The sequence below is a fragment of the Diplotaxodon limnothrissa genome, linkage group LG1 (assembly GCF_057381915.1).
Source record: "Diplotaxodon limnothrissa isolate DT_005_m linkage group LG1, D_limnothrissa_male_GT1.1, whole genome shotgun sequence".
Taxonomy (NCBI): Eukaryota; Metazoa; Chordata; class Actinopteri; order Cichliformes; family Cichlidae; genus Diplotaxodon; species Diplotaxodon limnothrissa.
The window spans coordinates 12,936,842-12,952,283 of NC_140596.1; the positions used below are offsets into that span (position 1 = coordinate 12,936,842).

At 40.7% G+C, this 15,442-nt stretch overlaps 1 protein-coding gene across 1 annotated transcript in view; it reads right to left on the reverse strand.

Moving 5' to 3' along the window:
- The window catches only part of sema4bb (sema domain, immunoglobulin domain (Ig), transmembrane domain (TM) and short cytoplasmic domain, (semaphorin) 4Bb), a 49,206-nt gene that overhangs the window by 25,230 nt on the left and 8,534 nt on the right, over window positions 1–15,442 (reverse strand). The window contains exon 2 of the mRNA XM_085352926.1: window positions 10,230–10,669. Coding sequence (XP_085209052.1) covers window positions 10,230–10,350 — 121 coding nt within the window. The 5' untranslated portion in view covers window positions 10,351–10,669. The remainder of the gene's footprint in view (window positions 1–10,229; window positions 10,670–15,442) is intronic.

The window sequence follows — 15,442 nt, forward strand, 5'->3', positions numbered from 1 at the left end:
TGGAGAGGCTCTTGATGAGAAGAGCAGGCTGGAGTCGCACAGAGTCTCATGCTCTCCACTCATCCACCACATAGTGACCAAGGATGAGAAGTGGTCAAGCACACTGGTTTACACTAATGGCTTTTCACCCACACACTCAGACACCTTGGATGAAGGGCTGCATGCTTTTCCTCTTGCTCTTCTACCGTCATGTTTGTTTCTAATAGCCCTGCTGATATCAGAAGCCTGGTGAGTTCAGGATCAGCTGCACTAGTCTCCACACTTGAGCATAAGGGTTACATTGACCTGCCATGGTTCAAAAGCATCACAACCTAAAGACTGATAAAGTGGCTGATTTTTTTTTTTTTTTTTTTTAAAAAGCAAACTATTAAAAGAAAGGAGAAAAAAAAAAGAAAAAAGTGACTTTATCACAGAAAACACAGAAGATATGCAGTGAGACACTGCACTGGAGGACACACGTGAGTCTCTTTTCCACACACATCCACTATAGCAGGAGTAAAATGCATATGGAGTGCATTAAATACTGGAAGCAAGTCAGGAAAGTTCAGACTTCTAATGAAAGATACATGAGACGGCTGCTTTTAACCATTTCAGTACAGCCTAAACTGAAAGGTAAAATCCAAAGAGTTTCCTGAAAAGTGCAAGAGTAGACACCTTTTTTTTTTTTTTTTTTTTAATAAAGTGCACTGCATTCTGAAATGTTGGTGCTGTTATATGAATCAGTTCTGGCATATAATCATATCACCATATGGACACCAGGTTTTAATGCAATTTATTCAAAGTACTTTTTTCCAGAGGGAAAAAAACCCAACAACCAGAACACATGTGCAATTCAATAGTGAGGAAAAAAGTGTTGCTATTCAAGTGGCTTTAAGCACAAAAAAAAGAAAAAAAAAAGAAAAAAGAAAAGATGTCAGAAGTTCCACAAATTTCAAGTCATCGTCAGCAGAATCCATAGGAAGTCAAACAGTCATGGTCTCTGCTAGAGAAGGGCAAACCTGCTCTGAGCTAGCCATTATGTACAGTTAGACCATTACAGACACAAGTGTAAACAATAGAGCCAGCAGAGAAGTAAATCTCCTCGTGATGCAGCAGGTTTAAAGGAGTTGCGATTTGAAGTCATTTCTTGTAAACCAAACATTTCATGGCCTTCAGGCATTCGTCACACTGCAGTTTGTGGTGCGTTTTAATAAGTCAGTTGTGTTGCTTTCCGTGCAGACACAACTCTACTTGTTGCGTAGGATTTGTTCTTGGTTAACATCACTTGCCCTAAATCCAAAGCATTTCCGAACAGATGATCTGCTTCAGAGGACGAGCTCTCTGCATTATGCTGTGCAAGACCTTTGATTTTTGGTGAATACTTGTCTTAACGTAGTGTTACTCGTAAGACACTGCAAGCCATGCGGTGCATGATTGGCATTAGATGGTGATTTGTGAGGTCCAATATCACATGCAATATCATGTGATAAAATTGTGATGAAGATTAAAATGTAATTAATTGTGCAGCCCTACCTTAAGGTGGGTCTACATTCTACTAGGTAGCAATCCTGAAAGAAACATTTTGAAAACAATGAACGGCATTATTTCATTTCATTTCTCAAATGCCAAATAGCTGGAACGGTTGTTTAGGAAGAAAAACTCATGAAAAACTCAAGTGTTTACAAAAGATGTAAAACCTTTCATTAATAAGCAGAACGTGTATAAAGACAAATGACATCCCGTTTGTTTCAAGCTATTTAGTCTTTGTGTTTTATTTTCAGGACCGTTTGCTGTGTCTGTCCATTTTTTCCTATGGAATGAGTTGTTTTTACTGCAAATTGTCATGCATGGACAATGAGCAGTAAATTGTTGTTGGGCGTCTTATTTCCCCCAGTGGTTTTCCTTTTTGTTTGTTTTGTCATTCTCGTTTTAAATAAATAAATAAATTCTTGAAAGAATGCCTTTTTGACAGAAGTGTGTGCAAAAGCCATTTGTTCTCAGACAAGTCCACTACAATGCAGATTCAGCGCCACAGAAACCAAATTAAAGCTTTTTCATGTTACAGTCGAACAAGAAAAAGCCTTTTTGTGTTACAGCAATGGAAAAACTCAGAACCTCTGCTGTTAACTTTTTAATAGTGATTAGGCTAACCAAATGTACACTCCAGCACAGCAATCCAAAATTGCCTAATGACACTCTTTAACCTCACATTCCTTGCTGTCCATCTAAATTATTCGCTACGACCATCATTTCGCACTGCTTGCTATTTCCCTTAAATCAAATGTTCCTAATCGAAATTTGAAAGTTTAAACTTTTCTGTACATTCTCTGGACCGTGCGAGTGATGAGTCCATTAAAACATCTGAAAGAGACAGGGTTGATGTGCTGCAATTACCTTCCATTGTTGTGGCCGTTATGGTTTTTGTATGCAGGCACTTGTGAGTGCCACCTCTGCTGGAAGCCACAGACCGCTTTTCTTTCAGGATCAGTGGGCGTGTCCTTGCTGGGTTTTAGGTGGCCATTGGAGCATGTCTAAAACCTCACCAGCCTTTGCTCTGAACAACCACCCCCAGCCCCCCAGCCCCACCCCTTCTTGCTGCCCCTCCTCTGTTTTTGAACCACGATCCACACACTGCCAAGGTCAGTGGATTAGCATGCATGAGAGAAAGCGGACAATATTCGCCTAACATAAACCAAACGTACACAAGAAAGGACACTGTGTACACAGAGCATACACAGCATGCTCTGTAGCTTGGCTTAAATGGGCATTTTCATTTGCTCCTCTAAAAGTGTTAAAGCTGATCTGATCTGTGCCCTTCGTTTTACACAGTCTATACTGCTGCACATGAAAACACTAATGACAGAAAGCAGTAACTGACAGACTCTCTAGATGCTACTTGTGTTCAGAGCTTGATTATGTATCTTTTGTTTTAGAACCTTTCTTCCAGATTCCCTCTTAACATTATCACAGTAAAAGCAGATCTTCCCGTTGTAGGTAAAAAAACATTCAGGAATCGTAGGAAACTTACACATTAGATTTAAATATAGCAGCAAGAATTGATTTGAACTCATCTGTGTTGTGTCTTGTGCCTTAAACCAACTAGAAACTAAAAAGCAGCAATAAAAAGGGAACAAAGAAATGGGTGGAGGGAGGCGATCACCACCTAATCACATTAAAACGCACCACTGAAGTACTGTGCTTAATGTAGAACACAATTATCTGGCATTTAGAGAGCTTGTTCAATCTGTACAAAAATCCACTCAAATGTAAAAGCACGTTTTTCCTTCAGTGTGAGTAAGGCTACAATGTTTTCTCTGCAGTCGCATTATCCCTAACAGACAGACACTGCTATGAGGCAATCATTTCAAGCATCTCTAAGCATATTTCTTTAAGGTTAAATTATTGATTCAAGAGGAAGATGATTAACAGCACTAAAACGATGATATTCAATTTAGTTCCCCAAATAATTAAACTGTGGTGGCGGTAGGGGTACAGGGTGTGTTTGGGCACACATGGACACAAAAGCAAGCACAACCACACAATCTTAAGATACCATATACTTTTGTTACCGACTTGGTTCATAACCTTTATGGACAGACTTTCTAGGCACAGCCAAGCAGCAGATGGTTACCAGTTTGGTGACCTCAGGATTACCTCTGCCTTTTGCGGATGATTTCTTCTGGATTCATCAGTAGCTGACCTCAGCATGCATTGGAGCAAACTGCATCCGAGTGTGAAATAACAGGAATGTGAATTAGCATCTCCAAGTCTGGTGCCAGAAGAAGGTGATGTGCCCACTCCGGGTCAAGGCAGATTGCTACTCCAATGGTAGCAGTTCAAGTATCCTGGGGACTTCTTTACAACAGAGTAGAGTAAAGCAGTAAATGCAAACATTGGCATGGATTGGTAGTGATGTGGATTCTATATCAGTCTGTTATGGTAAAGAGAGCCGAGTGTGACAGCAACGCTGCTGATTTACCAGTCAATCTACGTTACAACTTTAATCTATAACCATGAGCAGTGGTTGCAAGCGGCTGAAACGACCTTCCTTTGTAGGGTGTTGTGGAAAAGGAGCTTTATGGGAGCTCTCCTAGTACCTTCACAGCTCAGTTTAACTCAACTTGGATTTTAAGCTTTTTCAATTAGGTTGTAGGACCTGGTACCGGGTGCTTTTTGTTGTATCTACTTAGACGGTTTCCACTTAATCTGAAATGATCCAAAAATGAAGCGTTGGACTGTATGCCACCGGTGGCCAGACAGTGACAAATTTTGATGACTCATGAGGGTGGCTCCTCACAAAAATCCGCCAATTTTGAAACATGGCAATGAAGTAAATGACTAAATAAAAAACAAAAAACAAAAAAAACCAACGTGGTCCTTGTCTAACAAAAAGCCACGCACCGAGCAGCAGAATACCATATCTCAACTTCCACTGTTGTGCAGTTTGTGTCGCATACAAATGATGTCATTTGCTATAACAAGTCCACACACATTAGTACTCAATTGTAATGAGAAACAACTGAAACCCCGTACTTTTAAGTTGAGTAGGTACTAGTGGAAAAGGTCTATTAGAGAAAGGGTGAAGCGTTTGGTCATTCGGGAGGGGCTCAGAGTAGATCTGCTACCCCTCTACATTGAAAGAAGCCAGCTGATGTGGTTTGGGCGTGTCCTACTGGCGACAAGCCCAGAACACCCTGGGGGGATTACTTTGTGGTCTAGGAAAGCCTCTATGTCCCTTGGAAGAGCTAGAGGTGGCCAGGGAGAGGGAGGTCCAGGCAACTCTGCTTTCAGGGGTGGCGGTCTAAGCAGAGAAGTGGCAGAAAATGGATGTAGAGGTGGATACTACTCTCCAGCAAGTTCCTCATCCTGTGGACGGAAACTTTACGGTCTCCACAGCGGCAAAAGCCCTTCTGCTGCAGTCTTAGTGAGCTCAACTTAAGCCCCTTTTCCATTAGTACCTACTCTGTCCTACTTGTCACAACTCTACTCGGATTGACTAGTTTTCCATTACAATCGTGTCCCACCTAATGTTTGCCGTTGTTGTCACAGCAACACAGCTGAGCGTCCCGTGACGCAATTAGTATGCAACACAAATGCTACAACAAAGGTGGACGTCGAGGCAATGATATACCTGCTGCTTGGTCTGTCGCTTTTCGTCAGACTCGGGAACCACAGCACTGTTTTTTTTCCCTAACCATTTCCCTCGTTGCCGGGTCTTAAAAATGGCAGATTTGATTTTTGTGAACAAGATGCTCTCATGACTCATTGAGTGACTCCACTGACCAGTCAAATGGTGGCATGCAGTCTTACGACATCACATTTTAATACCTGTCCAGTTGAGTAGGTACTATTGTAGCACCTTGTACCGGCTACTATCACCTATTGGAAAACCTTGAAAACCTTGGCGAGTCGAGTCGATCCGAATGGGTACTAATGGAAAAGGGGCTACTGTCAGTTAGGGCTGCCACAAACGATTATTTTGATAGTCGACTAGTCACCGATTATTTTTGCGATTAGTCGACTAATCAGATCATCATCCATTGGACGTAAAACTACAGCTTATTGCACCAGCAGCATCTGCTCTTATATAACTATCATTAGCTTACAGCTTTAAGTGTTTAAGGTCTGTGCTAACTAAAAATAAAGACAAGATGATAGTTTATTAAATTTTAATGAAATTTGCAGATTGTTTCGGTGAAGTTTAATAAACTCCTTGCTATCTAAAATATAACAGGACACTGGAGTATATTCTGGAGCATCTCACACTTCTGATAATCAGTTGTCTGCTTGACGTTTATTCAGCTGTGTAAAAACTATAACTTTAATCTCAGACAAACTGATTTACTCAGGAACAAATAAAATACAAAAAAAAAAGCCAAACAATAACATTTTAAGTTATCTAAGTGACTCATATATATTTAACCTGAGTAGCGAAAGACGGCGGTGGGTTTGAAAACGATTTGCGGGGAGTCCGGTGTTCTCACGGCGCTAGTGAGCCTAGCCCCCAGCTCGCTAACGAGCTAGTGGGTAACAGATGTCTCCGAAAACGTAGGAGCGCTTTTGAAAATATGTGGTGTCCTGATAAACTGAGCAGATATTTGAGGTTTACACAGCTACATTCTCGCCTGAAAATATGTTAAACGTTTATTTTGTGACCCAGAAAGAATAATAAGAGTAACATTAAAACTAACTAACTGCCGCCATTGTTGGAAACTGCGCTGGGCCGCGCTATGAATTCTGGGACACAGCTGCTTCTTCTTCTTCTTCTTCTTCGGGGTTTAACGGTAGCTGACATCCTTGTACATGCAATGCTGCCATCTTCTGTTTCAGTCCGTTATTACACTCTTAAATCCTGCCACTTATTCCTGCGTCTTTTGTGATCTTACAAAGCTTCAAACGACGCGTCGACTATTAAATCAGTCGTCGACGATTTTGATAGTCGACGTAATCGTGACTAGTCGACAAATCGTGGCAGCCCTACTGTCAGTTGAAGCAGTTCTCCATCTGCTGAAGGTTTTGGATATGCTACCCTTCTCATCTGCAATCTATAATGGTCAACTTGAGAGTATGTTGGACAGTGGGCCTAGCTGGTTAGTGATAACTTTCCAAAAATAAAAGTGAGGAGTTTGTCCAGTACTGAAGAGACTGTGTCAGTGGATTGTGGGGGAACAAAAGAAAAAAAAAAAAAAAAGACAAAGATTGCAAAATAGAATTTAGTTGGGTGGCTCGCCCAAGTAAGTGTGTGACAAACACTGTAGTTAACGTACTCAAGTCTGAACTCGAATGTCTCCTTGATTAAAGTGAAAAGAAAAGAAAATTAAAGAACAAAAAGAATCCATCTCTTCAGTGCACCTCTTCAGAAAGTACTGTCTGAGAAGCTTCTGATAACTAACAGGGATACATGCTGTATGCCTAACCATTGCTTACAGCTCCAAGTCCCATGATCTTTTGTGCTGCTCTGCCTCTGCTCAAGAACCATAATGAAAAACAGACAAGCTCTCCCTTTGCAGCAACCACAAAAACCCCTACTCACTACACATGAGAGATTAGCTTGCTCATTAGGAGAGAAGGAAGGATGAGGAGAGAGGGAAGGAGGACAAAAAGGAAGAGGGATGCTTTTCAAGGAAGAGGGCAAGGGTGCTCTCTCCAGAAAACAGGCCGGGTCCCCTTTTCTTACAGACAATGCCAATCAGAAACGGCTATTTAAAGAGGTGACCTGCTTTACATGTTTTGCAGCAGTGGTGGAGGTCAAACAAAGGTTAGTTTATATATGAAGCATGCTAGTGTTTGTGCAAAGCTGTTGTCTCATTAAAGAGCTTATAATCAGTGCCAGTGACTTTTAAATAAGACTTTCTACACGAAATTGTCAGTTGAAAAACTGTTTTCTCACACTACTACTTATGCTCTCCAGCTGACAACCTCAATCACTCATCGTTCATGTCAAAATACATGAATTTAAGATGATGAATGCCGCGTGGAGTGAGGCAAAGTAGGGGGGTAGAAAGAAACATCAGTGGTTTGCAAAACACTCACTTGCTGGGAACCAGCCTTGGGCCAATTTAGTCTATTCAGCTCTTAGAGAAATAAGCTAAATGGCTCAAGGATGTGAAAGGTTGTTCTTGGGTATGAGAGATGCTAATTTGAGGTGGTGCATGTGAATCACAGGATGACAGCTCACTAAAGTGGCTAAAGAGGAGGGAAACAAACCTTCTGGGGGGAGGGGCTTCAAACACAGGCAGGTGTGCTTAAAGGAGCCAATATACCTCTAAACCTTTATGAACTTATGCTGTGGTTAATGTTTGACTAAACTATTTGCCTGGATGAGAACAGACAGATGAACGAATGAAGCGAGAAGCTTATTTTAAGGAGCATCTTGTTGGCCATGTAAACCCGCACATTTCAACAGCTCTAATTCAGGATGTTGAAATGTGTTTAGTGGGACTTTCCTGAGAGGAGGGGGGAGAAGAAAAAAAAAAAAAAATCTGTCAATTTCCCCTGTGAGCCACATCCAAACAGCTACCTCATTTGTCACAAGCTTCCATAATGCATCAATCAATTCCCAAAAAGCTGTCGGCAGAGCAAATACAGGAAAACAGCGGCATGTGTTTAAATTATGGAAGCTTAATCCACAGTTGTTATAATAGGACGTGTGGCAGTGTGTGCAGAGTAATTACATACGATGATGAAGTCGGGTGCAAAAAGGTCTCCCATTCAATCAGTGGATTTTGCCAGGAGACACATTAAGTTTATATTTGTATCATAAATTGTTTCACTCAGTCGCACATTAGCAAAAGGTCAATTAGAAGCAAAAAACACAGAGCAACCAAGTGCCTTTGAAGGTATGATGCCAGACTGTATGTGCTACAGAGCAGCTACTGGGCCCCAAATTGTTGCACTTCATTTGCTCTGCACTCTGCAGAGTCACGTGTTATGCATATTTTCCCCCAGTCTTTCTGTCAAGGCCCAAGAGGGGAAAAAAAAGAAAACAAAACACAAGAGAGACAGTAAATTTTGTGTGAAGTGACATCTAATATGAAAAAACCCCCTCAGGGAACAAAACTTGTAATTTCATGTATCTATGCAGAGATGTTTGTAGTGCGGTTGTCCTTAAGTTGGCATATGTGTTTCTGGGCTGGGCCTGTAGTCACTTGTGGTTTCGTACATGTATCTATGCACACACTGCTCCACAGCCTCTTTCCCTGCAGACTTGTTGCAGCTGTGTATGTTGTTTTTGCTCATCACTGATATTTATTATGTTACACTGTGAAAAACTGGCCCTGCCCCCTTTATTTACTACCGCTATGTCGGTTACATATTCAACACATAATGTTTTCAGTAGAAACAGCTGTGCATTCTCAACTTAATACTCAATATTTTTGTCTCCTTAAGTTCAGAAGAAAGATGAAAGGAGGTTTCTCATTTCTAGGTGGTGGCTTATCATTTGCTGAAATTACAACTAATGGGGCAGATTTCTGGCACTCACTGGCTGGTTCCCAATGAGTGCCAGTTCTGTGTGAAAATGGCTTGTTGATGCCATAGGTCAAAGAAGAAAGGCCCGATTCCAGCTGACAGGAAGGCCACAGTAACTCAAGCAATGGCTTTTTACAACCAAAACATGCAGTAGAGCATCGTTGAATACATTGAACCTTGAAGCAGCAGAAGCCAACACAGGGTGCCACTTCTGTCAGCTAAGAACAGGAAACTAAGGCTATAATTCACATGCGCTCACCAACATCAGAAAAACATCACCTCATCCGATGAGTCTCGATTTCTGTTGCAACATTCGGATGGTAGGGTCAAAAATTGGTATTAAAAAAAAAACAAAAAAAACAAAAACAAGCATGAATCTGTCCCAACTCGTATCAGTGGTTCAGGTTGTTGGTAGTTGTGTAATAGTGTGGAGGACTTTATCCTGGCACACTTTGGGCCCCTTAGTAACAAATGATGATTGTTTAAAACATTGTTGCTGTCCATATCAATCCCTTTGCAACAACAGTGTCTCATCTTCTGATATCCTGTTGAAAGCAGCTAAGACACCCTGTCATAAAATTACTCAATATCCTATTTACAAGAGAGACTGTTTCAGACAAACATATTAACAAATACAAATAATAAACGATATCTCACACACGCACATGCACACGCACACAGAAGCAACACTCACCTGTTCTTTCAGAGGTGCAATTAGAAAAAAGCTGAAGTAAACTAAAATTGAGAAGCTGTACCAAGCCCCCAGAATAAGATAAATCAGGGTTAATTTGAACTGAATCATGCATAGCTACCCTACTGAAGTACAAGCATAAAAATATAGAGCTGAAAATGAGGATAATAAAACCTCAGTAATGAAGTAGGAGCAAGTAAAAAAGAAAAAAAAAAAAGAAGCACTGCTCTGAGTTCACAGTGCTGAAACGAGTCCTCTATTTAATTCTGTTCATGTTTTATTTGCTTGATCTGCAAACCGAGACAAGCAATATTATATTTATACTTTATTGTTGTGGCATTTGCATTTCATTTTTCCACTTTAAGCGTTCTAAGAAAAAGGCTTTTAAGACAGGGTCATTTGCATGTAATATTAAAAATTTCTCTTTACATTTGGTTGTTGTAGTTTTCTTTATGAAAGGATGTAAAAAAAGGAAACCATTACGGTGATATGCACAGACCTGTAGATTTTGGAGAAATAATGCCAAAACTCACTCACAGCCACAATGTTAAGCCACAACTGGTCATCAGTGAAAACAAATTACACTTACTGTATGGGAAACTGATTCGAGGTATGACATCTTCCTCAGTGGCGATCACTGACTGGAGAAAGCTAGCCAATAGCAGTGCAGCAGCAGGAAGACAGTGGACAGTCCCAGTTAATGTCCACATGGTTGCCTGCTTGTCTAAGATGAACACGGATGTACAAGGTTTGTTTTAAGATTCCTTGGAACACATTAAACTCCTATTGATGCCACAGAGGGTTATTTTCTCACTCCCATCTTCCTGCAAGTCAGAGGGGGGTGGATTGTGTCCTTGATTCGAGTCTTGTATTCCCAGTGGTCTTTACATACAGTTTGTAGCCTCTTAGTCTAGAGAAGGGGAATCCTTTCTGGATTAAAGGCTGCTGGATTTCATCTTCTCATAGTGCTCTGCGGTTGATCAGTGCTAAGCTCCAACCAGACTCCACTTAGTTAAAGTCATCTTGGATCTGTGGAAAGGAGAGAGAGAAGTTTTTTCTTTATGTGCGTTCCAACAACAGTTTAAAAAAAAAAGAAAAAAAAAAAAAGATGAAACACAAGCTGGAATAACAGATCCTTATCCAGCTTCTGACGCTATAACCATAAACTACAAACGCAAAAGGACTAATACATTCAAGCAGCGGCTCATTCTAGACTCTAGAATTAAAATCCACAGCATCCTCTAGAATCTAGAGGATGCTGTGGATTTTAATTCAAACAGCTGTTATTTGAGAGGAGTGTTCATTAGTTTTGCCAGCAACAACGGCATCACCCAAAAATGACCTTCCACATCCATCTGCCCCTCAGCTTTCAATAGTGAACAAACAACCTTTTGTTTTAGTTATTTTCCCACCACAAAGAAAACTCAGCAAAACAGATCATTCAGCGCTCTAACCAGCTAAAATGAAAATACTCATCATCTGGTAGCTTGAAGGGTTTCACAAACTTAAGCCTAAGTGAATATCCAATTTGCTGTTTGAAAGACGAAACGCCTACTACATTTTTTTTTAATCTCTGTATTTAATTATGCTGTCAACAAATCGGTGAGAGATCCCCCTAGAAGATAATACGGGAGTCTGGCTCCAATTTTGTGGCTATGTGGGGAAATAAAAGAACAGTGACTCCCAAGACAACCCGGTAATTTGTCACAAGAAGGTGCAATGAACAGCTTTTATTTGCTTTGTGTGAGTATACAGATCAGAAGCATGTTATGTAAATCTATACTGGTATTTTTGTGTTTAGTGGGCTGTCAGTTTTATTGAAAAGCACTTAAAGTAAGCACCAGCCCATTTGTTTCAACCCTCTGAGTTTTTTGAAACAACATCAACAGCTATCAAACCTGTCATAATTTATTTTTGCTTGTTTGAGGAAAACACAAATTGTTGACACGAGCCCAAACCTTCAAATATGAAGATGCATTATGTTTTCTTTGAGGTCACGTTTATTGCAACTAGGTGTTGACACATTTCTGCCTTTGCTAGCCAGTGACAGAAACAGTGGTCTATTACAGTCATGGTCTATTTTTATTAATTACTGCCTGCTGGTTCAAAGAGGTTATGATGAATCGGAGCTGTAGCCACGAGAAAAAAAGCCCCTCTTTTCCTGTGAAATAAAATTGTATATGAGCAAGGTAGAAATTAAGTAAATGACCAGTGCAATACTTTAAAGCAGGAAATGAGCAGCTTTACAATAGCTGCGTCAGACAAAACTAACACTTAACCATCCGAAGCCACCTGTCCAGAATGTGGACGCCAACCTGCGTAGAAGAAAGGATATTTGTGATTAGCACCTTCATGTTGGTCTCCAACAAAACCTGAGGAAGATGGCTTTTAAGCTCTCTCTCAGTTTACTATCTAGTTGACACTTTGCTTGTTTACCATTTGAAACTGAACACAGGTGGCACCTTTTTATGAGTTTTTTCACTGATAACAAAGCATTTCTTTCACCAAAAGCAATGTCATGAGAGAACAGATACTGAATCAAAAAGAGCTGTGAAAAAAAACAAAAAACAAAACTAAGAGCCTAGACTGTTTTTGTAAGCCTGGAGAAGTATTAAAGAGGTATTAAATTATAAAGCACATTCAGTGACTCCTGTTTGGTTTAACTTGTTAAATCAAAATAACCAGTTTTGTACGCAGTATACTGCAATTTCAAATTAACACAAAAATAGAAGCGCTATGGCCGAAACAAATGATCTTTTCTAAAAATTTTGACCCAGTGATGATGCGAGTTGAAAGTCCAGGGGATCACCAAAGTTATTACAACCCTGTCTGAGGTGGGGTATGCACGCTTGCAATATATTTCAATCTTGGTCCAAGTGATGGCCTTACTGACTCCTTACAGCAATACCACATGCCTGTTGTGCACCCAAAACAGCTGTAGATCATATATTTGCCAGTGTTTTCAGACCTAAACCAGAGTGCAAACTATTACTTGATTCTTATGAATTCACCAATATCCTGACCGGAGTACAGATGCCTCCGTTCAGTGAGCTCAGTAAAGCCCTCGTGTTTGATATAACTCCCTACTCCTTATTGCCCGGCAGTGCTAGATGCCTCCCTGAAGAACCCATAGAGGTGGTTAGGTTTAGAAAGTAAACACTGCAGAGCACATGGCGTCTCTCGCATCATTGAAGGAACTCCCTGAAGACCTCATGCAAATATTTATGACAGCCAATAAATACAGCAGACCAAGATGAGCGTGGGACAATAAGTAGCTCCTGGGCATCTGCGGAGGTAGGGCCCAGCTGGAAAGTACCATTTTAAACTTTTGAGCAGCCTGAATAATACTTTTTAACATACTCTGCTACCTGCCCAGTCTGAAGAGTGGGGAGCTGACTTGAATACATCTGTATCTCAGTGTCACACCCTGGTCTCCCCTCCCCGGGGTCTGCAGCATCCAACTAATAGGTCTGTGTCACTCTTCACTTCACTGCCAGGCCTGCTGTGGTTCTTGCTGCTCCACTGAAGCTAGCTGAGTCACTGTGGGCTGAAACATCCACCCACGGTACTCTAACATTTCCTTTTGCCTCCGGTGGTCCCTCTCATGCCTGCTGGGACAACAAGCTTGGCTGCCCAGCATCTCTTGCACACCTCAAGCCTCCATGTTCCCAGGGCACATCCTTATGTAACTGCAAGTGTTTTAAATTTTAATGAAAAGAGAGGCGTGCTGTTAGAAGTGTTTCCTGCCACTCGGCTTAAAAGCTTCCTAATTCATCAAACTCTTTAGGGCAGTAATGCATGAAGAAATATCTCAACACACTTAAATTGACCTTTTACCACCTCAAAAATGTAGCTGATGCCCACCAAAAATTTCACCAAAATTTCAGTCATGAGTAATTTGGTTCCAATTTAATTGGTTCAGAAAACATTTTACACAATCGTGTTTGCTTAATTACAGCAAAAACATTCAGACCTATCACATGCACACCTAGTCGTGACTTCTACCAAAGAATTAAGCCAAAAAACTAAAACAAAAACACATTTACTTACAGTTTACTCATCTGCCTCCTTACAGAAATATTGGCCTCAAAAAAAAGAGAAAAAAGTTTGTTTTGTCTTTTTTGACAAAACTATGCCAATAGCAAGAGGCCCATGCACCTGAATAGGAAACAAGGTATCTGGGGAATCCAAGACACATGATGACTCATAAATGTTCATATAACTGGGCCCGGTGCCTGAGGAGCACTAGATGGACACTTTGCAGGCCTCAGGCAGATCTGTTCAGCCTTAACAAGGGCACGAAGGCCAAGTAAACTGATGTAATACTGCATTCATCCTCTTTTCTTTCAGATTTTAAAAAGACCCCATCATACGTAAATGCATTTTAGTCAAAGTACTCATGCAGTGTCCTAATCCAATCTCAAAAGCAATGCAACAAGGGTCTGAAGGAAAAAAGTACTAAATATTAATAAGCATTAAATCATATTTGACAGCAAGTGCTCGACCAAAGAAAGTGATCTAATTAGAGGTAACAATTATAGGATTTATAGAATTAGAATTCTATTCAACCAGAGCTGCTACAGTAAAAGTGAGCAACTATACTCAATGCCACTGGACCCATCTGCTCATGCAGGCGAGGGTCTGCTGCTCCTTGTATCTGTGAAGGGTGAATCTGGTGCCATATTGCTTAAAGCTACAGATTCATTAACCTTCTGAACCTCCCTCGAGGCTCCCTATTAATTCCTGCATCTGTTCATATGGCAAAAGGATGTGAAAGACACATTGGGCGATACACTCCGTCAGGTCATGTCGAGTTCATTGGAAAGGTAGCAGCATGAATGCTAACCATTTGGCTAGCTTTTGATTAAAAGACTGGGCTTTGTGCTAGGCTACGAATTCTCAATAACTCTTCTCTGCAAAGTGACTTGTCTCACATTTGGTCTTTGGCACAAAATGAGGCACTTATGGAGATAATCAGCAGCCAGGCAGGACCTTGTGATGAGAGCAGTATGACTGACTTTGACATGAGGGTAGATTAGGCTGCGGTCCAATCCATTAACAGTATCATGAGCACATCTAAGTGAAAGGGAACTAGAAAAGCATTTTTAATTGCACAAGTTGCCATCAAATCTTATCTGTGTCCGTCAGGCCAGATTTAAGGGTGACTTTGGGGAACTGTATCCAAAATGATGTAATGACTTCTTCCAGTAACAAAAAAGGACAGCAATGTTTAAATCAAATAAATGTTAACGTTAATGTTTAATGTGGCCTCTTGGGTTTAAATTACTATTTACAAAAGATTTGTGGAGCTATCATCTTCGGCAAAGAAGGCCTCAGTAGGCGACTGACAAGGCAGAGACTCCTTACTATGTCTGTCATCATAACTCAGACTAGCAGCCTGCTTTCTTGGGTGCGCAATGCATAATTATTGCAAAAATCAAGATCGCTGAGGGAGGTACATTTTTTTCCCCACCCAAATCAATGGCATGGACTCCAAATCATTTTTTTCAACCCACCTTGCTAGACATACCGGCAATATTTACTTTGTTTTTAAAGAACACGTCATCAGATAAATAGTTAATAGGTTAAACTAACTTTAACCTTTCTGAATCTTAATGAATCAGGGGTAAAAGGTGAACTACTTTTCAAATATCCGTGAGGTAAAACATTGCATGCTGTACTTTGCAGGAACATTAGGTGAAACGTTAACGCTTACTCTGTCCACCAGGGAATGGGACTGTGGGTAGTAGAAGGAAAACTTTCAGGTGAGCAGACTTCTCCCACACCAAGAAGGGAGTGCGC